Source organism: Corvus hawaiiensis, chromosome 31 (genome assembly GCF_020740725.1).
Source record: "Corvus hawaiiensis isolate bCorHaw1 chromosome 31, bCorHaw1.pri.cur, whole genome shotgun sequence".
Lineage (NCBI taxonomy): Eukaryota > Metazoa > Chordata > Aves > Passeriformes > Corvidae > Corvus > Corvus hawaiiensis.
Window position 1 is genome coordinate 2455938 of NC_063243.1, and position 27686 is coordinate 2483623.

A 27686-nucleotide genomic window follows, 5' to 3' on the forward strand; every position below is an offset into this window, starting at 1 on the left:
GGCATTTCCCGTGGGGTCTGTCCAAGTGTTGGAGGACGCAGCCTCCTTTTTATGCCGATTTGCCCGGCCGCATCTCCGTGTCCCTTTCCGCAGTGGCTGAGGTCCTTGGAAGGTACAGACTTCCCGATCCGCCTGCTGCATGTGCCCCTTAATGTGCCCCCCCACTTTGTAGAACATCCGATATTCATGGCTCTGTGAAGGCTTTGTTCTTCTTCTGGAAGTTCAGGAATTTAGCAGGCTCTTTGCTGAAGCGGCACTCCGTGTCAGTTAGTAACATTATCTGAAATTTATGGTTTCTCCCATTGCTTGCTTATCTCCAAATCCCTGGCCCTATCTCAAAGCAGATTTACACCATCTGTTTGTAAAGACATACTCATCGTACTCCTTTCAATCCCTCCACTTCTTATTTTCTCAATAATTGTCTTTACAAACTTTAGTTACCATTGACTCAATCTCTTCTTCCTGGGCCTTCTTTGGTTTTGGGATTATTCTCAGTGACCTCATTCTGTGTCCTTTTGTAGCCGTTTCTGGGTCAGGAGGCCTGGCTGCCACCTTCATGCCCTTGATCCCCTGCTGAATGAGCTGCACTGAGCAAGGTGTGGTGCATGGTAAAAAGATGAGAGTTGCTGCAGCACCTGAGAGGAGAAACAGCATTGGTTTAACGCATGGTCTGCCAGGGAACCACAAAAATGTGTCCCATTCCCATCCTTTCCACGTTTGGAGTGGTACATGAGCTGCTTTCTTCTTTCCTTTGTTCTCTGTTTCACCACTTTTCCTTTGCCATCTCTTTGCCAAGAGCACTTTGAGTCATTTAATTTTCCACAACCTGCTGGTCCTTCTGCTGAAAGAGAATCTGATGCCATCCCAGGGTGAACTGTGGCGTTGCTCATGGGAGTGGATTGGTGGGTGAGAAGGTCAGGAGCTGGAGCTGTGTGCTTGGTTATGATTTGGAGGACAGCTTGTAATCTAATGATGCATTGAAATGATCAGTGGGTTCTCTGGCACCTGGTATGAATTTGTTTGAGTTCCCAGGGGCTGCTCCATGGTGTTGTAGGATTTGTTCTGGTGGCCGTTCATCTTTTCCCCATTTTTGGGCGCTCCCAAAAATGCCAGGGATGCATCCATTGACCGCTTTTCTCTGATTAAATCATCACATCCTTGGATTCCCAAGTGATTTCGCTGACCTTGTGTCAGTAAAAGCAGCCCAGTGGTCAAACCCACCCTGTATAACACAGAGAGTGCCAGCAGATGTTGGAGTGGGGAGAGGGATGATTCCCCCCAGCTTTTGTGAGTGAAGTTCTCCCAACATTCTCCGTTTGCTGTTTTCCTTTGCAGCTTCAGGGATTTCTGTTGCAGAGTCAGAGATGCTCAGTGTGGGCTCTGCCTTTAGCGATGCAAATTCTGTCAGTGCAGGGAGGCAGAGCTTGGGGTGAGGGGCAGAGGGAATCAGCCCAATTCCTCCCGCGGGCAAGGAGACCCTGGGACATTGTGCACACTTCCCGCAGCAGAGTTAATTTGAATTTCTAAAGCTCCTCTGCTGGCTGCCTGGGAAGAAACTTCTCTTTCAGGGCAGCCATCAGATGAGTCCCATGTGGCCTCTGAGAGCCTCTTCCCCCCCCCCCCCCCCCCCCTTTTTTTTTTTTAACAATTTTCTATTAACTGTTTATAAGTTTAAAGCTCTTCTGGTTTGCAAAATGCAACCTAAGGGTGAACATCAAAAAGCCCATACCAGCCACTCACACACATAGACAAGAAAACCCCAAAGCAGTAAAGATTTTTGCTACCTCTTCTGCTAAGACTAAAAATTTATTGTCACACCCCTGGCCCAAATCCAACGGACAATATAGAAGTAGGATTATTGTGAAAAACCTTCCAATGGTGTAATCTGATCCCAGGCAGCCCAGAGTGTGAGTGTAACTGAGAGCCAGAGTGGAATTCTCCCGCTGTCTCGCGCAGCAGCTGTGGCGAGTGCAGGCACAGAAAGCTCTGAAGGTCGCCCAGTGCCAGCGAGGATTGGCCCCCAGTGCCTGGAGATGCCAGAGGAGGTGCCCAGCCAGACTATTTCAGCAGAGGATCTGTGGGCAGCCCCCGGGGCTTCCCCCGCTGTGGAGCCCTGGCTGCTGCTGCGGCCCCTTCTGTGCAGGGTCAGTGGCGGCCTCGCATGGTCCTCCTGCAGCCGGGGAGTGCAAATCCGCGGGGCTTCAGAGAGCTTGAGGCGAGGGTGAGGGGTCCCCCCGTGTTCAGCTGTGCTGGCGGCTGTTTCTGTGCTCGGGGACACTTGGAATGGGCCACGCCCTTGGCCAGCAGTGGTGCTTCTTTGCACTCCTCAGGCAGGACCCGATGTCCTGGTTGGATGTTGTGGGCAGCAAAGTGCCAAGGCAGGGTCTGTGCCAGCCGAGCTTCCTGTGGAAGAGATTTCACAAGAGACAGGATTCTGGCCACAGACTGCTTGAAACAGACGTCCCTGGTCTCCACCCCCTCAACTAGGTCGAGAATGAGCAGGGTGAGGAATTGGAAACATCAATTCCAGGGGAGATAATTGAATATCTGCCTTGGGTCTGGCTCTTCTTCTTGCCAAAACCAATGGCAGCAGCCGTACCCGTGGCATCTTGGTTTCTCTCTGCAGCTTCAGAAGATGTTTCTTTATTTCCCCATTCATTCTTTCTACCCGACCCAAACTCTGGGGCTGCCAGGGCGTTTGGAGGTCCCACTGTGTTCCTAAAGCAGCCAGAACGGCCTGAAGGATCTTTCCTGTAGAATGAGTTCCCCTGTCTGAGTCTATTTCTTCCACAATCCCATATCTTGGAATTCTTTGTTCCAAACATACCTTAAGAACTGATGCAGGGATTGCTGAAGCAGTCAGAAATGCTTCTGCCCCACTGTGAGCTGCCATGCTGTTTCCAGAAGATATTTAAGCCTTCCCACTCGGGCATTTCAGTAAAATCCACCTGGCATTGTTGGAAAGGACGTACAACCCAAGGCCTCCCTCCCTGGCAAGTTTCTTTGTAACCTGGTCATTGGCTTGGCACAAGTCATGCAGCCTTCAACAGCTTGTTTTGCCAGAACACAAAGACCCAAGGCAGGACATCTTGAGAAATGCTTCTGCCAATCCTCCAGAACTCCAGTGACTCTTTTCATGGAGTTGTTTTAATACTTGAGGGCCAAAGCTTTTAGTATCCATTGTTTAATGTCCTTTGTAAACCAGTTCTCGTCTCTTTCCTCTGCCCCACTGTTTTTAATTATCTCCAAATCCTCTGGGGGAAAAGAGAGGAGGGAGGAAAATGGAAAAAAGTGCTGCTTTCCCAGCCTCTTCCTCTGCCAGTCCCTGACCTATTGGCTCCCCTGAGCAAACTGCCTGGTGTTCCCTAACGTGGGTTATTGCCACCTGTGTTGGTAAATTCACCACCTCCAATAGATGAGTAATTAAACTTCCATGAGCGAATGTTTTTCTCCTGCAGGGTAACAAAGCTCTTCCCTCCCACAGTTTTCCAAACCCATGGACCACCCCCTGTGTGTACTCAGTCAGTTAATACGTTGCCTCTTTTCCCGATATAATTCCCAGGCTCTCACAAGGGCACAAACTCCTCTGTCTGAGCTGACCTGTAACCTCCCCGCTTCCTCTAATTCCCTTCTCTTAACAGCAGCGTATCCTGTGACCCATTTCCCTTCTGCTGCCCTTGAAGACCATCCCTAAACACATTTTCTCCCTCAGGCCAGGGAATGTCTGGTAAATCTCTCCTAGCCCGGGTCTGGAGCTCTGTCACTTGACTGCAGCCATGGGTTTCTTGCCAGCCCCGTGTCCAGGGCCGTTCAAACAGGAGGCTGGGTTCAACCCTTGCCCTGTCCTCAACTCTGAATCCTCCTGTTCCATCCAACAAGTTTCATTCTGTAAGAACCGAGCACTGCTCATCCATTTAGAGGCTCCTTTGGTTAACAAAGCTTTAACTTGATGCCAGGCTGGAACAATGAGAGATTGTGCTGCTGTCAGTTTTCAGGCCTCAGTTCCCATTAAAGCCGGGGCTGCACAATTCTGCAGACAATGAGGCCACTCTCTGGCCACTGGCTTAAACATCTGAGCCCAGGAATTCCTTTGGCATGGCCCTGTTTAACATCCACATGCGATTCAAATGGTTTTTCCCTGTCTGGGAGGGCCAGGGCAGGAGGCTCAGTTAATCTGCTTTTGAAGCCTTGAAACTTGTGCTTTCCTTCTGGTGTCCATGATGGGGTTTCTTGGCTGGCAGGAGAGGAGTGTTGTAGGGAGAGATGCCTGGCTCCAGAAGCGCTGCCTTTAGCAGGGCCTCAGTAAGAGGCTGTAACCCCTTCCTTGCCTCCCTTGGAACAGGGTATTGCTTTTAGACACCACTTGTCCTGGTTGCTTCAGAGGAATTTGGAGAAGCTCCATATCTGATTTTCCCTGTTTCCCTGGGGCTGCCCACACTTCTGGGTTCACTTCAGCAGAGGCCTTCACAGGCATTTGACACAAAAGTACAGCAGCATTAGCCTCTGTATCTCCTTTTACAGTAGGAATTTGCATTCCCACTTCAGCCACCAAATCCCTTCCCAGTAAATTACAATCACAATTAGGAGCAAACAGAAATTGATGCATTTCAAACCCATCTCCCACATCTACTAATAGTGGTTGAATAAAACACCCCTGCTCCTCTTTCCCACTTATTGCCTGAATAATCAAGGAACTTCTTGACAATTTCCCCCCTTAGGTCTCAGATTCGGAGTGGATCGAGAGGCCCCTGTGTCTATCAGGAGCGGCCTCGTCTCGATCCAGAGGCGCCCTGAATGTTCTCAAGGGCTCTGGTGCGGTGGGTCCCTGGTGTGCTGGGAGCTCTGAGAGCCCTGACAATCCATGTCCATCAGGGGTGGACTTGCTGGTGCTGAGGGTGCTGCTGTCTGTGCTTGCAGTGTCCTTGTGGCCTGCAGCTGGAGCCCTGATTCCTTGCCAGGGGCTGTTTGGGTGGGCTCTGCCGTGCCGAGGAGGGCAATGCCTGTGCCAGGTGCTTGTGGCCGCCGCCGTCCCCTGGGTGCTGGGGCCCCCTTGGGCCCTGCGGTTCATCCCTGGGGGGCTGTAGAAACTCTGCCATGGCCTTTGCCTTCACCTTGGCCTTTTGCTCATCCCTTCTTGCATTCCCCTGCTGAGCCTTTCTGGCCAAGTGCTGCAGGGGCTTCTTGTGCCTCTCCTGCAGCCCCCTCAGTGCCTGTGGGTGCTTATCCTCTGACAGCTGCTGAGCTTTCTGCAAAATCATTCGTTTCTCCAGTGACCCAAACAAGATCGATGAAAGAAAATCCTGATCCTTCCATGTACAATCCACATTTCCTAGATGTTCCTTCCTCTCCTCCTTGTGCTCACCCTCCCCTCCACATCCTGTATTCCAGAGCTGGTCCCCATCCTGCCGCAGTGTCCAAACGCAGCCCCCTGGCAGGCAGGGCTGGCAGCTCCATGGGGCTGGGCAGCGGCTGGGGCATCCCACAGCCTCATGGGGGCCGGGGGCTACTGCTGGCCCTGTGTCATGGTCCGCTAATACAAGCGAGGGTCGTGATGGTTCGTTTATCGATCTCAGAGTGCAAAAGGACACAAGGGATTTCAGGTTTAATCAGAACAGTGCACCTTTATTAAGTGCCCACAACATGGTAATGCGATAGAGGAGAGAAAGGGAGAGAGAGAGAGAAAGAAAAAAAAACCAAAGTAAAAAGAGTAGAGAGGAAGAAGGAAGGGGTAATAGCTACCAACGAATGAGACGAAGTCCTCGTGGTCTTCTGCCAATAGATTAATCTTCTTTCTGTGGGGAGATCTTGTCTTGGTTAATTTATAAAGTCCCTTTATAGCCCTTTTCAGAAGCGAGGGGCAGCTGGCCAAGAGCTGGGGAAACCTCCAGCCGTTGTTATGGGGCCCGTTGCTTTGGGAAGCAGGTACAGGACAGGTGTACAGGACAGGTCATTCCTTTCCGCTTCAGCGCAGTCCTTCCCGCCTGGGCAGCAAGAACGGCGCAGTCCATTGTGACCTGCACTAATTTTCTCAGGAATGCGTACCAGTTTCCAGTGGGCACACCTGCAGTTGGCAGACATCCCACCTTAGGCAGGTTGGAACTCCTGTATTCAGCCTCTGTCCTTGGCGATGATCGTGAGGCAGATGAGGGATCTTCAGACCGTGTCTTACACCTCTTGAATTGCTGGAGGATGCAGCCTCCTTTTTATCCTAATTTTCCCTGCTGCTTCTCCCTCTCCCTTCGCCCATGGCTGAGGTACTTGGAAGGTACAGACTTCCCGATCCACTGCTACGTGTCCCCTTCTAATATGCATCCCCTTCCCCTTTGTATCTTTGTTCTTCTTCTCCAGGTTCAGGAATTTAACTTGGCCTTGGCTGAGCAGTGTTCCATGTCAATTAGTTCCATGTCAATTAGTAAATGTTCTTGTGAATGGTTCCTCCCGTTCCTATCTCGCTATCTCATCTCTCAGTGTCTGGCCCTGTCTGTGGGTGTGTTTGCAAAGAGACATTCCTCTTACTCCTTTCAGTAGCCCTCCCAGCCCTGGCAGCATCGCCCCCCTCATCCCGCAGGTGACCAGGGAGAGGGAGCTCACCCCAAATACCTTCAGGGATCCGTGAGAGGGCTTTTTTCGGTGCGGGTGTGGATCTTTGGAGCTCGCCTGAAGTATCCTGGGGAGAGGGGAGGCTCTGTGGGTTTTTCTTTTTTTGGGAGGGATGTTTGGATGTTGCAGGATTCCAAAGCTGAGCTGTAAATGCCCCTTGGGGAATATTGGGCGGCCCCTAGGAGGGGTTTTTTTGGAGGGTTTTGGTGGTGGCTGCCGGCCAAGCCCCGGTGGTGGGCAGGGGAATGCAGGAACCCCTCCCCCTGCACTGGGGGTTTGTCCTCCTGGCTCAGGCTCCGGTACCGCGTGGCAATCGGCGGTGTGGGAGGGGGAGGGGGGAAACATAGCTTTTGGGGACCCCCGGGGAGTCCAGGGATGGGAGACCCCTGACCCCCTGAGTGGGGAGAATGGAGAGAGACAATACTGAGGGACTCCAACCAGTCTGGAAAAGGTGTAGCCATGGAACACCTGGACAGTGAAAGGAGGAGCTGGGAGAGAGGGAGCCTCTGACAGCCAGAGCAAGGACCTCAGTGAAGGGTGGGCTAGGGGAGGGGGGAACCCCGGATAGGGGTGACCCCTGGGATTCCCAGGACCCCCAGCAGAGAGGGTAGACCCCCAGGGGATGGGCCCCCAGCAGCCCAGACAGGTGGAAGTCCCAGAACCAAAAACTGAAAATACTAGAGAGGGATTACTTTGGGTTGAATCTTGGTGTTTTGATGGTTTTTATGGACACAAGATGCCCTGTGACTTCTAGAGATGGACTTGGGCAGGAGGAACCCCCAAGCCAATGCACTCACCCCTTGTTTTACCCCCAAACCAGGATTTGTCATTCCCAAGACATCCTTCAAGTGGCCAGATGGAGGAGGAGGCTGTGAAGAAGAGGAAGATGTCCTGGGATCCCCAGGCAGGTGAGGAGGAAGTCACCGCCCCTTTCCCCTCTCTCCTGCTCCATCTCCCAGCCCAGCATCGCCCCCGGCTGCAGGACAACCCCGCTGCCGACGCCGTCCTGCCGGGGACGGACTGGGGGGATCTCCTTCCCCTTCCCTGTGGCACGGAGGCAAAGCCGATCCTCGCCCTTCTTCCCCCAGGCACTGAGCTGCAGACAGAGAACAGGGATGACAAATGCCCGCATGAGAATGTTGTGGAAGAGGCTGTTTTGAGCAGCTCCACGGTGCAGGAATCTAACGGGGAGGAAAAGCTCCAGAGATCCCACAGGAGGAGGGGCTGCAAACCCAGCCCAGGGAGCTGTGAGGAGGAAAGACCCACCCTGTGCCGGGAAGGCGGCCGGAGATCCAGGCGGGAGTGGAGGTCGGAGCTGGTGGAGAAACCTCACAGTGGGGAAAAGCCCCACAAGTGCTTGCAATGTGGGAAGAGCTTCAGCGCGAGCTCCCACCTGATCCAGCACCAGAGGATCCACACTGGGGAACGTCCCTATGAGTGCTTGGAGTGTGGGAAGAGCTTCAGGCAAAGGCAGCACCTGACCCGCCACCAGAGGATCCACACTGGGGAAAAGCCCTATGAGTGCTTGGAGTGCGGGAAGGGCTTCACTGAAGGCTGCAGCCTCATTGTCCACCAGCGTGTCCACACAGGGGAAAGGCCCTATGAGTGTGGGGAATGTGGGAAAAGCTTCATCCGGAGCTCCCACCTCCTCACCCACCAGCTTGTCCACTCTGGGGAGCGGCCCTATGAGTGCCCTGACTGTGGAAAGAGGTTTAAAGACTGCTACTACCTGAAACACCACCAGAAGATCCACTCTGGGGAACGGCCCTACGAGTGTCCTGAGTGCGGGAAGAGGTTTCGGAACACCTCCCATCTCCTCATGCATGAGCAAGCACACACAGGGGAGAGGCCCTTCCGCTGCCCTGACTGCGGGAAGAACTACAAACGCAACTCCCACCTTGTCATGCACCGGCGCACCCACACTGGGGAGAAGCCCTACAAGTGTCCCGAGTGTGGGAAGAGCTTCTCCTACAGCTCTGCCTTGACCTCACATGAACGGACCCACTGGTAAGGGAAGCCCTGCGAGTGCCTCAACTGCGGGAAGGGCTTCAACCCCTCCTCCAACTTCATCACCCATTGGAGTGACCTCCATTGGGCAGAGCCCTGGTGATCCCCATTCTCGGTGATCCATGTTTGGATCCAGTGTATTGGGTTTGCGTGGCCAGGTTTTGGTAGCAGAGGGGCTCCAGGACTGGCTCCACTGAGCAGCATCCAGAAGCTTCCCCCGTGTCCGGCTCCTGTTCCACCCCGCCCCCAAAGGCGAGGGTAACCCAGGGTCTGGTTCATGGCTCCCCTGGGGCAGATTAGAGTGAAACAACAGTGAAAGATCTGTGTTTATAAATATATCTCTGTAGGGTTTATTTCAGAACAGTTTGGTTGCTGTGTGAAGGGGGTTTGGAGCCCTTTTGGTTACCATCTCCAGTAATATAAAAGCATAAAAGTAACACTTCAGAAAATGTATAAGGGTATATTGTTTGTAAAGACAGGTGTCTATCAAGGAAGGCAGGAACCTCCCTTGGAATGGAGAATATGACTCCCTTCCCTCTGAATTATTGTAACTTTGAAATTAAGGGGCTTTCAGGCAAAGGTATGAGAAAAAGAATAACAGCTCTTTGCCAGCCCTTAAATGAATACCAAGGCAACCAGACAAACACAACAGCAACAACAGCAAACAGAAGCACAAACCCAGTGCCGGCCTCTCCCGTTCCCCTCGGTGACGCTGGCGGCTCCCGGCCGGGCAGGGCGGCTGCGGGGATTCCCCGCGCCTGCAGGGGGCGCTGTGGCGCAAGCTCGGCCGCCTCTGCACGCGGTAATGGCGGCCGGGCTGGCGGGAGGGATGGAAAAGGGGCTTCCTTTACAACCTCCCGGGGCAGGCGGGCCCGGTGTCCCTCCGGATGGTGAAATGGGCTGCAGCGGGAACCTCGGAGCAGCGCTGGAAGGGCAGGGCGGGCACACCCTGGGGGTGGCAAACAAAAAGTAACAGAAACTCTACAGCCCCAGCCGGAGCTGCAAGGGGGTCGGGCAGACGCGGGGTGCTGGGTTAGAGGGTAGCGAAAAAGCCCAAGGCAGCCGCAGAAAACAGCGGGGCAGCGGCAGCGGCAGCCGGGCTTCTGTAAGCAGCTGCCGCCCACTGCTGGGAGACGCGTCCTCTGGGAAGCGGCAGGGATTCGGGGTCCTGAGTTTTTCCCCTGAGGCACCCGAGCAGATGCTGAGGGTCCTTTCCAGTGAGATCGGGTGTTGATAAGGTCCCGGTCCAGCGGCCGCTCTTACGAGCAAAGCCTCACTCATGGTAGGAGAAGCAGTAAGGGACAGAACTCCGTGGTGGCAGCAAATTCTTCCCACAGCAACTGTAGCCTGTATCACGTCAGGTCCGAGAGCAAGAGAGAGCGAGGAGCTGACCCCAGCCCCTGACCCCGCAGCCAAAATCTTGCGGTATCTCTGCCCTTCCCAAGAGAAAGTCCCCCAGCTAAGAGAGTAGCCAGCTGCACCCTTCCCCCTCCTCCTCCTCCCAGCTGCATCTTTTGTCTCTGAAGTACTAGTCGTTCCCATCTCTTAGGCAACAAATGGGATAAAATTCCCTGAGAGAAAGAAAAGAAAAAAAGAAAAGAAAAAGCAAAAATCATAACCTTCAACCCTTACTTAAACGCTGCTAAGTGTTGTTCTTTGGCTAAGATGTGAAACATAAGGTCTAAGCTAAGTGTTTTTAAGTGTTGTTCCTCTGTTAAGTTGCTAGGTATAACTTGGACGTTACAGCTGTTAGTAAGGTTAAATGCTGCTAAGGGTTATTCCTCTGTTGAATTGTTAAGGTGAAGTTATAAATTAGGTATAAGTTCAGTGTTGTTCCTTAGTCGAATTGTTAGGCCTAGGCTATAAGTTGAGTTATGAGTTAAAATGCTGTTAAGCTTCAGTGTTTATAAGCGGTTAGGCCGTGTTCCTTTTTATCCTTGCCCGCACTGTCTTTTGTCCCATGCACCTGAACACCCACCCCCACACCCCCACACCCCCCTAGAGAGTTCTCAGCTCATTTCTGTTTTGATTGCCTGGATTTTGTTTGGTTTTGTTGTTGGTTTGTTCTCCCTTGTTGTGCCCTAGCTGTCCTGTAGGTAGTAGAGTGAATCTTGCCAATGAACTTGTTGTGCTTTGTCGCTTAATGTTAAATCTGACTTTTTCTCATACCCTGGCCACTGATTTCTTAAGCGATCTCTCTTTTGTAACATCCGGCTACTTGGGGACCCATTTTTGGGTACAACTGAGCTCCCACTAACCCAGCACACCAAGGACACCCTCAAAACCTCCCACCCTTACAAGATTCAGGCAATCAAAAAACACCCAGAACACTCCACAGCCAATCAGAGCGTGAAGAGTTGATGGCTTATCAGTTGCCGGGCTGACCCTTTCGAAAATGGGTCCCCAAAATGCCCTCAGCCAATCAGAGCGAGCAGCGCTGCTGACCCCGCACTGGTCCAGACTGGAGCTCCCAGTGCAGCGCGGCTGCTTTGGGGCTGGTGGCACCTGCCCAGCGCTGGCCATGGGGCGAGTGGCGGCAGCTGGGGCCGTGCTGGTGGCACTGGTGGTGCTGGGAGCCCCCCGGCTGCGGGCGCGGAGCTCTCGGGTGAGCGGGGGGGGGGGGGAGGGGACGGGCGGGACGCGATGGGAAAGGGGGGGAGAAGAGAGAAAAGACGTGGAGAACGGGGAAAAGGAGGGGGCTGGGCCCACCAAACTGGGTTGGAAGCCGAGTGGGATGTCCAAATGAAGAGCAGGACTGGCTGAGGACTGGGGAAAGATGAGAAAGGGGTTGGAGAGGATAGAAAAACAGGGAAAAGGGGATGGTGGGACAACAAAACTGAGGGTGAGGGGGCTGGGAATGGCAGGATTGTGTGAAAAGTGATTAGAAAGGTGAAAATGTCTGGGGGGTGGCTGGCAATGGGGGTGGGGAGGCAGCATAGTGATTTGAAAGGCGAAATAGGGACAAGGGTGGAAAAGAGGAAGTGGGAGCACAGGCACGAGGGTCCCATGGCGGCCCTGGGGCACAGGGGGTGCGGAGCGGGGATTCGGGGTGGCCTCCTGAGCTCTTGGCTTCCTGTGGGAAGCTGGGGGCTGCTGGGGGGGGGACCCCCTGACCTGTGTCCTACACACACAGGGGTGTTCCAGAGGAGGATAAAGGTCGAGTGTCATTTCATTAACGGCACTGAGCGGGTGAGGTTCGTGCAGATGCACAGCTACAACCGGGAGCAGTACACGCACTTCGACAGCGATGTGGGAGTCTGCATCAGGGACACCCCAGATGGGGAGAAACAGGCCTGGTACTGGACAGCCAGCTGGAAAACCCGGAGTACAGATGGGCTCTGGTGGACATGCACTGCCACTACAACTACGAGATTGTCGCCCGGTTCCTTGTGAGCCGCAGAGGTGAGCATGGGGCAGAGCGTGTCCTATCAGTTCCTGCCCTGGGAATGACCCTGGAGCTCCTCAAAACCTCCCTGGGAATCACTCCAGACCCCTCAGCCCTCCTTGAGCCCATCTCCGTCGCCTCTTGTCCCTCCCAGTGACTGCCGTGCCTCTCCCAGTCCCTCCCATTCCATCCCAGTCTCTCCCAGTCCATCCCAGTCTCTCACATCCCATCCTCGGGCCAGCTCTTGCTCCAAGTATTCTTCCCAGTCAGACCAACCTTTGCTGTCTGCTCTGGGAACCCTCCCAGCTGCTGGACCTTGTCCCCTGGCCCTGCACAGCTCCCTTGGGAGGCACGGCAGGACCAGCAGCCTGGGAGCCTCGGGAATGCCCCTCTGGGATCCATGGCACACACTGCAATGGGCTGGAATTCCAGTTCCCAGCGAGGAAAAGACGTTCCTGCCCTTCAAGGCAAAGCTCTGAAGGGGCTGAAACCCAAGTGGAGCAAGATCTTACAGTGACATTTCACTGCCAGCCTTCATCACCTCATCTATGGTTGTCTTAGCTCATGGATTGGGAACAAAATCAGGGGAGGGGCCTTGGTGGGAGCTGCCCTGGGTCCAGAGAGACACTGAGACAGAAACAGAGCAGGCAAAGGAAGGCAGAAGAGAAAGGAGGACACAAATACAACCAGCTGAGAAGGTGGCACTCTGGAAACCAGACCGGAACTGACTGAAAATGAATGTGACAGAAAGAAATAGTTCTGAAACTTTTATTTACTATAAAAATACAATTTTCTCCTTTTGTGGCAAACCTTCTCTTGATATCTTTCAGCAGGGTTTTCAGAAAATGCTCTTCTCTGAGTGGATATTCCAGGCTGCAGACACAAGGAAACACAGAATGGGGATTTTCCTCCTCCTGTTGAGTTTGACATCCTCAGTTGAGGAGATGAGGAGGCACCAGAAGAAAAGGGCGGCTGGGGTTCACCCTTCCACAGGAAGCAAGGGGGGGAAAATGTCTTGTAATCTCTGCAGCTATTCCCACAGGGATGTGAAGGCTGATCCCAGACCCCCAAGGGTCACATTAAGGGCTGCCTTCATGGAATGCTCACTTGGTATTGAGGGGCAGTGTGGCAATTTTATTCTCTGGGCTTTGTAATTCTGCCACCAGCCAGGTGAGTCTGCCTCTGTCTCCTGGACACAAAGATTCTCTAATCCTTCTTTTCTGGGAAGAAAGCCAGGCCCATTTGTAGCCAAACCCCAGTGCCCACCAGTGACATGAACAGGGTTCTTTATTGCATGGAAAGGTGTGTGGGGCTGTTCCCAGGACACTTTGCAGTTGTTGCTTGGTGTGCAAACAGAATCCCTCACTAACACGGAGGGAAGGCAAAACCTTTTGTTGTATGAAAACCAATCAAAACTCTGGGTTTGACCCTGGTGTCTTCACCAGGCCCCTGAATGTCTCTCCTGCCCCACTTTCCCTAAGGAAACTCCCCATTTGGCCCATCCATGGCAGCATCTTCTCATCCCGTTATGCCCATTCTGGATGGTGGGGCAGAGGGTGCCTCCAGCGAGTTTGCTTAGGACACAAAACTGGGTCATGTGGCTGACACACCAGAGGGTTGTGCTGCCATCCTGAGGGATGTGGACAGGCTGGAGAAACGGGCAAGACATTCCCTGCCCACAGCAGCTGGACACACTGCCCGCAGAGGCTGTGGAGGAGAGGCACAGGCTGCGTGTGCTCCCCTCTGGCCAGCCCTGCTGGCCCCACGGAGTAGGCAAGGGTATGGGAAAGCCCAACCAAGTGCTGCTTCTGGAGGTGGTGGGAGCAGCTGAGGAGGCAGTGCTAAACTGAGGGATTTGAAGGTCTCTTCTCCCAACCTGGATAAATCTGTGACTCAGGGATTACCCTGCGTCACATGAGAAGGGGAGGCTTCCTTGACCCTTAGTGTGGGGAGATTTACTCCACCCTTGGTGTTTAATTTGTCTGTCAGTGCCCCAGGAAAGCCGAGACCTTCATGCCTGACCAGTCTGTCAGGGTCCCCTTAGGGGGACCCTGCACTGAGCCATCCTGCTGGATTAGGGGTGTTCTACTGACTCAGGCAGGGAAACACCAACAGCATAGGGAGAGCCCTCAGCAGCTCTTCCCCTTTATTGGAGTGTGTTCCCCACTGCTGGTGACTGCCAGCGCCTGGGAAGGATTCACACCGGCAGTTTATGGGATAACCCTCGTTATTAATATAAAATCGTGACAGGTTCAGGTTCGAAGGTTGTCGGTGACAGTTTCTGACTGCAAAACTGAACTTGACGGAATGCACAGACCAGCTCTAATCCACAATAAATGTTCACACACAGAGTGTGATTCTTACCCAATGGGCGTTGCTGTGGCGGAGAAGACAGGTTCAGCCCTTTGACTGATCCCAGCAGTTACAATGGAGTCCTCCTTGACTTTTTCCCCATTCTCAACTTTTTTTTTACTGTTTCTTTGTGTTTAGGTGGAGCTTGAGTGACTTGAGTCAGATACACCTTCGCTACTGATGTGTGTAAAATTCTCTTGCTTTTACAGATACAGTCAAAAAGAACACAGAGCGTGTGCCTGGGGGGGGAGGGGGCATAACTTGGGGGGAGGGAACTTTGGGATGGAGGCATGAATTAACATTATTATTAGGCTTCAATGAACCTAGTTCATCTGGTGAGGCAGATTTTGCCCCAGTTACTGGCTCAGCAGCAGGATATCTGCCCTTATCTCCCGTGGCTGACAGGTCCTATGTTGTTTATCATCTGGAAAGCACCATCGAGTTCCCTTCCCTGCAAAGATTCCCACAGAGCCCAGCCACAGTATCTCCTCTGTTCCCCCCTCCATTCCATCCCCCTCAGCAGGAGTGTGTGGATGGGGAATCATCCTGGGATAGGTTTCATGTCCTGCCAACCACATTCCATCCAGGGAGCAGTGATTGTGGTTTACCCTATAATTTCCGTACTGTTATAACTCCTGTTAGGGTGCCAATAGTACTCCTTATTTCCTCTAATTGTACCCCCAGTTACCTGTGTACAGGGCTCCCAGTCATTTTTTTCACACCCACATTGGGCTACAAATTTGTTTTGGTTTAAGACAATTTAAAGGAAAACACCCCTGAACGAATTGCCTCCATTTATAAGTTCAACCAATCCCTTTCTACCAGTAAGAAACAAATACACGTAAGTAAAAGTGAAAAAAATAACAGTTTACTAACAAACAGAACAGCAACTGATGCCTTAGGTTTTAACTTTTATATTTTTCTATAGAGGGATTCCTTGTGGAACAGGGGCCTGTGATACCCCTGGAAAGATTGGACAACCCAGGGTTGCTGAGGAAAAACCCCTGAACAGGCCCCTGGCTGCAGGCAGCCTTGAAAGCCCTTGGCAAAGTTATACACTGGTCAGCTCCCCCATGGATTAGAGGCCGTCTAGAGGGACTGGGCATGAATCTTTGCAAAGTAGATATAAGCTTGTATAGGTAAACAATAAAGCGGAGAACGATGTTCAAATCGTATTGGTGTATGTATTGTTACTCTGGCCAGCTCTCCAGCCTCGATCCCTTGAACCTGGCGCCTGAGCAGGGACTCAAGTGATTTTTCACTTAAATGCGTTTCGCTTGAATGTGGCAAGACTCGGAATCATCGCACCAGCGGTGAGGAGCCTGGAGAGATGGAGCGGGAGTGTCCCGGCAAAAAAGTTGAGCGGAACCGGAGACCAGAGCTCGCGCGGCTGAGTGAGCCCCCGCAGGTAAGAAGCTACGGAATATGAGGCTGGCACTCGTCTCCTAGCCAGTATCCTCTCCAAGAGAGGCGAGACTCTCTATGCCCTAATAATGTGGGCCCAGGAACAAGGGTTTTTGAAATGCATTTCGCTTTTGTTCTCGACTGAAGAGTGGTCAGAAATTGGAAACAAACTGTGGCTGTTCATGATTGAGGGTGGAAAGGAAGGTAAAGAAGCTAAAGCTCTCAGATTAACATGGATTAACGTGACTAATACCCTCGCAGAAATGAAAGCAGAGAGGAAGGTGGCTGCAGCAGCCATGGAGGTGCTGGGGGGTGGCAGCCCTGGAAAGGAAAGGGAGGGAGGTCTCATGAAGCGGCAGCTGGAGGCCAGGGTGGAGTCCAGGGTTGCGCGATTCTTCGGGCTGACCAGTGAAGGGGACATCAGCGCCTGTATGCTCACTGCAGGAGCTGCTGGACCCGGCGGGGAAGGAAGTTACCCTGCAGACGCCTGAGGGAGAACTGGAAGCGAAGGCAGAAGCAGAACCTCCCGACTCTGGGGGCGGGGCGCAGACGAGCAGAGGAGAAACAAGTGGTCCTAGCCGCCGGCTGGACAGCGGATCATCGTCCAACTGCGAAGCAGCCTCTATGGCTTTGTCACCCGCAGAGCCAGAGCCAGCCAGGGCTGCCGGGGGTCAGCCCCAAGAGGAGGAGAAGCACTGAGAGATGATGCATGAAGTAATCAAGAAGCTTGCTGAATTGTCTATACGTCAGGACGTACTAGAATCTAAGGCTTGCAAAACCACACCATCAGCACCATGGCGTCCCGTGGACCCACCGGTCAAGATGACCACCAGAATTCCTCCGTTCCTGTTGGGAGAACCGGGCACAGGGCCTACGGCCCCTCCCTTCCCACAAGAGGAGGTGCAGCCATTGCCTCCATCAGCCCTGACAGGGAGGACTGACCCATTGCGAAGGAGATGGAACAGAGCTGTCTGTAACACAATCACTGAGGGAGATTGGCGAGCCATAGATGCCCTAGCCTGCCCTGTACTGATACAAGGGGACACTGCAAAGTGGGAACCCCATGACTGGAAGATCTTGCAGCAAGCCAAGCAAACGGTCACCACGCACGGCCTCCGGTCTGAAACTACACGAAGCATTCTGCAGTTTATCTTTACAGCAGATGTCCTGTGTCCTAATGATTGCATCAGCATCACACAATTGTTATTAACCCCTTCACAGTTCCTGCTCTGGGAACGAATGTGGAAGCGGCTAGCACAAGGAGAAGCTAGCAAACATCAAGGTGACACACAAGACCCACTGTATGCGATCCAAGCCGACATGCTAACTGGGAGCGGGGCTTTTGGAGCGACAGTGGCACAGCTGACCATGCCCGCAATCATTCATCAGTTGTCACAGACTCTTGCCCACAAAGCCTTGTTGTCAGTACCCGAAAAGAAGAAGTCTCCCCCTTATGCAGCAATCCGACAGGGGCTGTCAGAGCCATATGGTCAGTTCATTGACCGTCTGTCAGCAGCCTTAAAGGATGCAACTGAGCTCTCTGAAGAGCTCCAAGAGCAAATGTTCCGAACACTTGCCTTTGAAAATGCTAATAGGCAAACTAAGACAATTCTTGCCACGCTGCCCCAGGGAGCAGGAGTAGACAAGATGCTCGTGCGTGCTAGCCGTGTGGAGCAGTCGTCTCAAACAGCTGCTTTTACTGCAACACTGCAGAATGTCCTGCAACAACAGGGACAAGTCATCACCGCAGCACTGACGGGAGGGGCGCAAAGAAAAAAGGGGGCGAAGGCTGCTGGCCCACCTCCTGGTCCCCGGACGGGTGGAGTAGCCTGTTTCCAGTGTGGGGAAGAGAGGTCTGCACAACCTTCGGGAGACAGATGACCCTATTGGAGATTAGCTTAAGGGTCTGGGTATCACCGGATGGCTGTGTACCTTGGTAGTAGAATGCTGCCCATTGCTATTTGTAGTTATAATAGGCTTAATAGTATTTGGGTGCATTTTTTCTTGCATTAAAGCGGGGCTGCGAAAGATCATCGACCAGGCCTGGGTTGCCCAAAAAGAAAACGGGGGATGTGTAGAGGGATTCCTTGTGGAACAGGGGCATGTGATACCCCTGGAAAGATTGGACAACCCAGGGTTGCTGAGGAAAAGCCCCTGAACAGGCCCTTGGCTGCAGGCAGGCCTGGAAGGCCCCTGGCTGCAGGCAGCCCTGAGAGTCCTTGACAAGGTATACACTGTTCGTCTCCCCCTCTGATTAGAGGCTGTCTAGAGGGACTGGGCATGAATCTTTGCAAAAGTAAATATAAGCTTGCATAGTTGAACAATAAAGGGAGAATGATGCTTGAATCGTATTGGTGTACGTGTCGTTTATCCGGCCAGCTCTCCAGCACTCGGACCCCCCCAAAATTTTTCAAATTGTGTCCTGCCTAGTGTGTAACTCTGAAGTTTCTTGTAGCCTGTTAATTTCTGCTCTCTCATGCCAGGTAGACATAACAAAGCCTTTCCGGGCCTGCTTTCCAAGGACACCAAGACTGTCCTAGGCCAAAAGTATAAACCAAAGAGCTGCTAAGGGGGGGGGTAAGCTGAGGGGAAAACTGAAGCTTTAATTGGAGAATTAACCCTACTATGCAAATGAACCAAACCTATAAAAGAGTGAAGAACTCGTGACCTGTCGTCCATCTTGGGGTCCATTTTGAGAATAGCTTCAGAGTCCCCATGGGTTACCTTTGAAGGCCTTTCAAATAAATACCTCTGAATCAGGGGGATGGGAAGCAGGAGAATTAGTTTGTTAGGAACAATGCATCCAGCTTGGTCAGCATACCAGGGCAGGAAGAAAAGATAAGAGACCACTGATAAGGGCAGAGGGAGTCTCAGACAGACATCCTGTGCTCAACCCAAAACTAGCTCAAACCAGTCTCGAAGCTTAAACCCAGGCCAGGGGTACAAAAGAGCATGCGTAGGGAAGAAAGGTGAAAAGTTCAGGATGAGGAAGACTCCTGACTTCATCAAAAAGACCCTCGGAAGACCCCTACCAAAGCCACCAAACCACACTGCGCAAGCGCAACGCGGATGTAAATGACTTTTGGGTTCATTATAATACGAAGCGAGGCTGGGCGGGGCTAGGTGATGAATATGTATAGGCGTGTTGCGAAACTTAATGAATATGGAACTTGTAACCCGATAAATACCAAGCTGAATGCAGCTGTCGGCACGCATGGCTTTGGAGGAGCGATCCCCCGTTCGTCCCAGCTGGAAATAAACATACCTACTTTACTACTTCTTTAGTAGTGGAGTTCTGTCCGCTCTTCACCTCTTTTATTTCCTTACTCCTGTTTAGTCTCTGTTTCTGGAATGCCTCTCAAGGCATCACAACAGGCAAAAAATAACAGCAAGTAACTGCTAGATACAAAACTGCTGAATCTCACAAACCCTGACAAGAAATAGAGAGAGATCCCAAATGTCAGAACTGCCCTTCTTGGGGTGGTCCCCGGCAGGGGCGGCCTCGCGGCTCTGTAGAAAAGTGGAAGATGAGTCACACCCTTCCCTGCCATGAAGGCGTCCTACAGGTGACCGCGTGGCCTCGAGAACAAAGGGACAGGATGGCCGGAGCTGCAGGGCAGTTCTGGGGCTGCTGAGGACCCGTGAACCAACCCAAACCAGGCCAGGAGACACTTCAGAGACAGAGTCAGCAAAGTGGGTATTTGCTTTATTTGGCGCTGGGTGCATGGGGGATGTCTCCTCCAAACACACACACACACACACACACACACACACTCTTGGTACTTCTTACAACACAGTACTATGGGTAAAATTCATGAATAGTCATCACATTCCTTGGGATAGGAGCGGTTATACAAATTAGTTCTCAGAAACCATTAATATCATTAGCATATGTGTCACACATGCGTGGTGTGTCCTGGTGGTCGCACTGAGGAAGGCTCCTCTTCTTCCTCCGGGGTCTTTCTGATGAAGATCAGTAGTCTTCGTCACAATGCACTTTTCACCTTTCTTTCTGGAACATGGGAAGTCCTTTGTAGAACGGTTAGCGGTTTCTGTGTTGGTCTCAAGTAAATTCTTGTTCCTCTTATCTTGACAAGATTAAGGCGAATCCTGCTGCTTAGGTTTCGTGATTAACATTTGCTGTCTCTTAACAGTTAACTTTGCTTACATGAGTTAACTATGGATCAACCCTTTCTCACCCGCCGGCTCCTGTGGGGTCTGTGCCGCTGCTGCCACGCTCTGCACTGCGGCTGTGAGGTGGGAGGCAGGGACCAATCTGTTGGTCCAAACCACCCCAGGAACTCGCTCGCTTTTTCCTCACTGCCCGCAGAATTTGCAAAGTTCACTTGGAAACAGTTTCTAATTGTAAAATGCATTGTTAGGAGTAGCTGCAGCTGCCAACCCAAAACAAGCATGTTCAGAGCAGAGCTCCCACCTTTAGCAAAAGCTGCCACCAAAGGAAGAACCTCTGCTCCTGGATCTTTTCTCCTAGAGCGGGGCTGATGGATCTGGGCCTGGTCGCTGGAGTGGGCCACCTGTGGCGACAAGCAGCACCTGCAGAACTCACCCAAAGCAGCTCAAACCCAGTAACTGCAGCCTCTGCCAGACAGGGAAAACCCGAAAAGAGAACACAAGAGGGGGGAAGGGCTCTGCTTAAGCAAAGACCAAACAGCCAGTGAAGCAAACATCACCCAGCAAAAGGGGTGAAACTGCCTGTGAGAGCCAACTTTAAAAGTGCCCGTGATAGCACCTCCCCCCCAGGGCTTCCCGGCTTTAGGGGCTTACAGAGACTGTAACAATTTTTGGGCACAGATAGATATGGAATACAAGAACAGCACCCCAGGACACCTAGGCTTTTTCCTTCATGAGATGGAGGGTGATCACTCTCTGATATCACTCTAGAAAGCCACCAGACTCTGCTGAGAGCAGAGGGATTCAACCTGAAAGGAATAAGATGAATGTGTCTATACAAACAGACCGCGTGAATCTGCCTGTAGATAGGGCCAGGAACTTTTGGGTAGTGAAGTAACAGAAGAAAGCATTAGTTCTAGAAACTGTTACTAATCAACAGAGACTGTTGCTCAGCCAAGGCTGTGGTAAATTCCTGAACCTAGAGCAAGGCAACAAAGACTTAATAGAATCATGAATAGCTTATTTTTCTTCCTTTTCTGTACCAAAAGGGGGGTGCATATTAGAGGGGGGCATAGAGCAGGTGATTCAAGAAGTCTGTACCTTCTGAGTACCATAGCCAATGGGGAAAGGGAAGAGGGAGATGCGGCCGGGGAAATTAGGATAAAAAGGGGGCTGCGACCCCCAACAATTTGAGAGACACCATGGGAAAAGCCCACGGCCTCTCCCTTTATTTGGCTAAAGTTACGGGACTCCTCTGTCTCTTTTTTGGACATAAACCTCTGGCATTGTGGAATAATTTTCCTGACAAACCCAAACTCAATGTCTCACCCATTCTAAAGAGCTCAGCACCCCGCTTGTAGCCAAGAACACACATGGCTCCTTTCACAAACCCAGCAGCATTTCCTCAGCCATGGAGGTTTTGCCTTCTCCACAGGGCTTGAAGGAAAAACAGAGGGGATGTGACACAGGTTTGCATCCTTGAGGGCAGCTTACAGCTTCAAAGAACACCTCAAGGGGACACCAAGTGTCCTGGTGGTGGCACCTCAGTGAGATTGGGGTCATTGCCCAGCCCCCCACACTGATGAGATCTCCACAGGGGCAGGTGAAGTTAGGACACATGTTCCCTTGGACACATGTGGATCCAGAAGATCAGTAACAGCAACAATATTAATAACAAAAATGTACAAAAGAGAAGGTGCTTTACAGACAAAAAAGTCTTCACCAACTGAGGTTCCATTGAAACAAAGAACGTCCCTGGCCCCTCTATAGGAGCCCTTTTCGTCCACCCTAAGCCACAGACCCTTTCCTCGTGGCTTTAAAACACATGAAAAACAGGAAATTGGTCTGTCGGGAAGAGCCACAGCAGGGCTGGGGTGGGTGGGAACAGCCAAATGAGCTCTGCCGGCAGCTCTTGGCTTTCCCTGGGAAAAGGGGCCGGGGTTGGCTGCAGCTCCGTGGATTGCTCAGGTGGTGATTCCTGCCAGAATGAGAGTGTGAGGTGGTATCACCCTGTCCCTGTCCCCATCCCACAGAATAGACCTGGCTGTGGAGCCCATGGAGAGCAGGATCTGCTCCAGAATCCTCCCTAAACCAAATCCATCCATCTCACACCAATTCTGCTCCATTCATTCCACCTGATCCTGCTCCAGAATCCAGCCCTGATGCCACTCCGCAGTTCCACCTGATCCCGCTCTGGAATCCCTCCTTGATCCCACTCTGTCCATCTGTCTTGGTTTGAAAGACAGCTGTCTGCTAAGGAAGGCAGGGGCCTTCCTTGGAATGGAAAATGCAACCCCCTTTCTCTCCAAATTATTATGATTTTGAAATCAAGGGGCGTTCAGGCAAAGATGTGGGAAATAGGAATAACAGTTATTTACTATTATATATCTGTATGTGTATAACAAGGCAAACAAACAGCAATAACTCTGGCAGTAACAGCAAACAATCACAAACCCAGTGCCAGCCTTCTCGGCTGTCAGGCCCTTTCCCCTCGGGTGCAGTTCCGCTCGCAGCCGGCAGGGGCGCTGGCGGCTCCCGGTGAGCAGGGCAGGTGCGATGGTTCCCCCGCGGCTGCAGGGGGCGCTCCGGAGCGAGCTCGGGGAGCACGCGGCACTGGCGGCCTGGGATCCCGGGAAGGGATGGAACAAAGGCTTCACAAACCCCTGGGCAGCCGATCCCGGTGTCCGGCTGGACCCTTGGGAACAGCAGGGACGGAGCACAAATCCCGGGTGACAGATGAGATGTATCCAAACTCAGGAGCTGCGGTGGAAACCCTGGGAGGTCTCAGCAGGCAGGGCGTGCGGGGCTACAGAGTGCAGGGGCAAAGGAACGGCAGGGGCAGGGCAGCGGCAGCCTGGCTCCCAGCGAGGCAGGGAAAGCTGGACTCAGGATCCCGGGGTTTTCCCTGAGGCACCCGAGCAGATGGTGAAAAGGTCCCAGTGGAAGTGAAAGGTGAAAAGGAAGGGTGTTAGGGTCCCAGTGCAACAGCTGCTCCAGTGAGCAAGCTCCACTCACGGTAGAAGGAAGGCAGCAGAAGGCAGAACCCCACAGTGGTCACGAATTCTCTCCACGATGAGAGCAGCCTTTCTCCCCCTCTGAATGCCGGGAGAACACAAGAGCTAGGGGCTGTACCCAATCCCTTTTTCCCAGTTCAAATCTCGCAGCATCTCTGCCCTACACGAGAAAACCCTGGGTGAGGGAGGGTAGCCAGCTGGACCCCTCCCCCTGTGGCCAGGTCTTTTTGTCTCTCTTAAATACCCAGTAATTTGTGCGCTACCAACATATACGGGGAAAATTCTTTTAAGAGAAAGAAAACTAAAGGAGAACTCCTAAAACCCCAACACCATCCTGCCCTGATCCCCCTCTGGAATCCCACCCTGATCCTGCTCCACACCTGCTGTCATGCTGACAATTCCTGCATCTGTTCCTGCAGAAAGAGAAGATCCATGAGATTCCAGCATGGATCACACACTGGGACTAACCCCAGGATCCATCCTGGGATCTGCGCTGAAGGCATCCATAGCCGGATCCACTGCTGGTACTCACAGGCGGGCACATTGTATCCATTCCTCTTTACTATGGAGAAACAGTGGGATCAGCACCTGTGGTAGAGGATTCCTGGAACATTTCCAGGTGGATCCTTGCCCCTTCCCAACCCCCATCCTGTGTGTTACCAGGTTGGAGCTTCCAGATGCCAAATCCAATGAGGAGGATGACGATGGCAGCGATGACAGACACAGTGACCACCAGGATGAGATTCCTGCTGGATTCTGGCTCTGGGAAGCGCGAGATAGTGAGGAATGGGAGGGGAACTCCCTTCTCACTGCTCCACATTCCCAATTTCCAAATTTCACATTCCCAGCCTCACCCCAAGTGAAGATCCCCAGCTCCGGCATTCCGGGATGCTCCACCCGGCACCGGTACTGCTCCCGCTCCTCTGGCCGCGCCTCGATCCTGGCCCAGGTGTGGAAGGTGCCGTCGCTGTTGGGAACGATCCCACCCCACTCCGTCTCCTGATCCCGGATTTCATCCCCCTTCATCCAGCTGACTGCGATGGTGCTGGGGTAGAATCCGTATGTGCGACAGGACAATGTCAGGATCTTGTGTTCCACTTTTCCTGAGACATGGACACTGGGGGCCTCTGGGAATGGGATAATGCTTAGATGCATCCATGGAATTCCCATGGGAATGGGATGGCAATGAGATCCATCCTTGGAATTTCCAAGGGAATGGAAGAGCAGTGAGAGCCATCCACAGAATTCCCATGGGAATGGGGTAAGGGTGAGATCCATAAAAAGATTTCCCATGGGAATTCCTGTGTTCCCAAATTGCACCCTCCCAAATCCCAAGTTCCCCCATTCCCATGGGAATTCTTCCCCTACCTTTGCGCTCCAGTGCCTCCCGCCTGTATCTGACGTGTTTCTTGAGCACTTCCACACAGGTGTGCCCCAGCTCATGCTTCAACTCTGGCACTGTGATCCCATCAGATTCCCAGAGCCTCTTGATGATCTGGGCAGTGCCATCAGCTGCCACGAAGCTCCCAGATCCCAGATCGAAGGAGATGAAATCCCGCCCATCATAGCCGTACCGATCAGATCCACGGACACTCCCGTTGGACAGGAGGTCACAGCCAGAAACCACCTGCAGCGTGTGGAGACCTGGGGGTATTGCACAAATGGAGACCCATGGAATTGTGTCCCAGCCACATGGAGCCCCAGAGTCTGATGGAGACCTACAGAGCCTCATTCCAGCCCCTTGGAGTCCCAAACCCATGGATCCCTATCCCATCCCCACAGATCCCCACCAGTACCCAGTTTCCCCAGCTCACCCCTAGTCTGGTTGTACTGCCTCTGCAGCATCTCCAGATCGATGGGATCCACATGCTGGTACCTCTCACTGATCTCGGTCTCAGTATCCTAATATCCCGGCTCAGCTCCTGCCGCCATCCACAGCGTCTGGGGCTCCACCCGGCCCCGCCTGCTGTTGTAGCTTGCGAAGGGGATCCCATCCACGTACCCCACAGCCACGAATCGGGGGAGCCCCGGGCTGGGCTCTGATACTGTCACTCGCAGAAAACGCAGGGAGTGGAGAATTGGGGGGATATGGAGATTTGGGGGACCTGGGGGGGCCAAAATGAGAGACTGGGAGTCCTGGGAGGGGTTCATGGGTAAAGGAAAGGGGAGAGCTGGGAGAGCCAGAAAGGGGTTCAGCGGTCCCAGGGTCAAGGATAGAGGGGTGCAGGGACTGGGAGAAATGGGATGGGGGGTCCAGAGGGTCCCTGTGCCCAGAAAAGGGGGGTCCAGGGAGCCTAAGTGTTGGGAAAAGGGGTCATGGGGTGGGGAGACCCAGGATGGCCTGGAATGGGGGTCATGGGCATCCTTGGTGTTGAGGAAATGGGGATACAGGAAGAGCAGGAATGGAGCTCCAGGGGGTCCAGGGTGAAGGAAAAGGGGGGTCTGGGAGAGACGGGATGGCCGGAAACAGAGTGCAAGGTGGTCTTGGTGCTAGATAAGGGGGTGCAGGGTGGTTCCTGTGCCAGATAAGGCAGTTCAGTGGGCTCCTGATGCTGTGGAAGGAGGGGCTAGGGAGTCACAGGGTCAAGAAAAAGAAGGGATCTGGAAGCTGGGAGAGGTGGGATGGCTGGGGAAGGGATTGCAGTGGTGTCCCCATGCTGGATAAGAGGGTGTAGGGGGGTTCTGGTACTGAGAAATTTGATGTTCAGGGGGATCCAGTGCCAGATAATGGGGTGCAGGTGGTTCCCAGTGCCCAGGAATGGAGGTTCAGGGGTGTCCATGTGCCAGGGGATCCCAAGGTCAAGGAAAAGGTGATGGCTGGGGTATGAGAGAGGCAGGATGGCCAAGAAAGGGGGTGTAGGGAGTTATTGATGCAGGATAAATGGGTGCAGAGGTGTCCCGGTGCTGGGTAAGAGGCTGCAGGGGAGGTCCCCAGGCACAGGAATGGGGGGTTCAGGGGAGTCCCGATCCTGGATATGGGGACTCAGAGGGGTCCTAGTAGAGAGGAAGGGGGGTTCAGGAGGTCCCGGTGCAGGGAGGTCCCTGTGCCTAGGAATGAGGGTTCAGGGGGCTTCCTGTGCCAGGGAATGCAGATTCAGGGGAGTTCCCTTCCCGAGAATCGGGGTTCAATGGAGTCCCAACGCCCACAAATGAACATTCAAGGAGGTCCCCATGCGCAGGACTGGGGGTGCAGGGGTGACCTGGGGCTGCATAAGGGCGTGCAGGGGTTTCTGATGCTGGGGAAGGGGATGCAGGGGGGTCCCGGTGGCCGGAAATGGGCGTTCAATTGGGTTCCCGTGCCAGGAATGCACGTTCAGGGGAGTTCCCTTCCCGGCACTGGGACTTTAATAGGTCCTAGTGCCAAAAAAAATGGAGGTTCAGGGGGGTGCCGCTTACCAGAAAGGGGGAGGTCCCAGGGACCGGAAACTGACATTCACGGGGGTCCCCGTGCCCAGGAATGGGGGTTCAGTGGTTTCCAGTGTCTGGGAATGACAGTTCACGGGGGTCCCCGTACCTAGGGGGTTCAGAGGGGTCACAGTACCCAGGAATGGGGGTTCGGGGGGGTTCCCATGCCCGGCAAGGGGGGTGCAGGGTGTTCTAGTTTCCGGAAATGGATTTTCGGGGGGGTCCCGCTGCCCGGGAATTGCTGTTCAGGGAGGTCCCAGTGCCGGGGGTCCCACTCACCTCTCGTCGCGGCCCCCGGGGCCCCCAGGAGCCCCAGGAGCCCCAAGAGCATTCCCGCACCCAGCGCTGGAGCCATCGAGCCGCTCCGCTGCGGCCCCGCCCGCCCCCGGAATATCGCTGTCTTCCTGAGGCGTCTCGCGTTCATCCGCTCCAAGCGATCCCTCAGGAAAAGAACCTGTGGCGCTGCCTCCGAGACGGTCGCGACAAGGGCTCCGACATCGCCACGGGCAGGTTGCGCCGGGAGGGGAGAACTGGGGGGACATGGAGGCTGGGGGCTCTGGGGTGTCCGTGGATTGAGGAAAGGTGGAACTGAGAGAGTTGGGAGAGCCGGGAAGGGGTTTCCGAGCGTCCTGAGGTCAAAAAAAGGGAGGTCTGGGGGTGAAGTGACCCGGGATGGCCGGGAATGGGGATTCGGGGGTACCCGCTGTCGAGGAAACAGGGGATCCTGAAACCTAAGTGGTATGGAACAAAAGGTTAACCACAAGTAATATTGTAACAAGATGTGCAGGTAAAGCAAGCAAGATAGCAAGTTTTAACAGAACTTGCAAACAGCAAAATTAGCTATAAACAAGTTAGGATGAAAAATGAGCACAAAGCATGCGCTGAAGATAGAGGTAAAAAGTTCAAACGTGAGAAAGACTACAGAAGTCTTCATCAAAAGACCACCAGAACACTGGTGGAAGGAACTGACGCATGCGCGAAAGCAACAAACTGTTCTAATAACCACGACACAACTTAATGCAAGTGTGAGTATGCTAATGACATGTTGTAATTGTGACGTTGCATGGAAGGACTTTTAAAATGTAACCGAAGGCTAAAGAAGTTTGAGTGAGTTTTTGCCGGAGAGATCCCCCTCACTCCCAGTGCTGAATAAATAAATACCTGCTTTGTAGCTGAGTCGACGATAGAGTTTTATTTTCTTGTCTAGTTTTGACATCAATCCAGGAGTTGGGAGAGGCAGGATACCCAGGAAATTGAGTGCAGGGTGGTATTGGTGCAGGATAAGGGGGTGCAGGGGGGTCCCGTGAAAGGGTTAAGATCACTGTACTTGGCCATGCTTTGGTATACTGGGGCTAGAATAACATACACTGTAACCAATGCAGAAGCCA

The 27686-nt window shown here is 53.1% G+C and overlaps 2 protein-coding genes and 2 pseudogenes across 3 annotated transcripts; 3 read left to right on the top strand and 1 right to left on the bottom strand.

Moving 5' to 3' along the window:
- Positions 1–10208, top strand: part of LOC125318825 — a 157891-nt pseudogene extending 147683 nt beyond the window's left edge.
- Positions 10209–10243: 35 nt separating this feature from the next.
- On the top strand, positions 10244–12757 carry LOC125318742. The gene is given in 4 exon segments (XM_048289675.1): positions 10244–11324; positions 11741–11899; positions 11902–12009; positions 12330–12757. Coding segments are annotated over 4 exon segments (813 nt in total). The 5' UTR covers positions 10244–11002; the 3' UTR covers positions 12554–12757.
- Positions 12758–15427: 2670 nt separating this feature from the next.
- Positions 15428–17866, top strand: LOC125318780. Of its 2 annotated transcripts, none has more exons than XM_048289710.1 (2): positions 15428–15752; positions 16193–17866. In XM_048289710.1, the coding sequence occupies exon 2, from the start codon at positions 16451–16453 to the stop codon at positions 17627–17629; it is 1179 nt and encodes a 392-aa protein (XP_048145667.1). In that variant the 5' UTR covers positions 15428–15752; positions 16193–16450; the 3' UTR covers positions 17630–17866. Both variants share the same exon structure in this region, with proteins under 2 accessions (XP_048145667.1, XP_048145668.1).
- A 5560-nt stretch (positions 17867–23426) lies between these two features.
- On the bottom strand, positions 23427–26694 carry LOC125318784 (annotated as a pseudogene).
- Positions 26695–27686: the final 992 nt, after the last annotated feature.

What these genes read in the sequence shown, in the direction of transcription:
- LOC125318780 (XM_048289710.1), top strand. Translation starts at nt 16,451, where the DNA reads ATGATGCATGAAGTAATCAAGAAGCTTGCTGAATTGTCTATACGTCAG.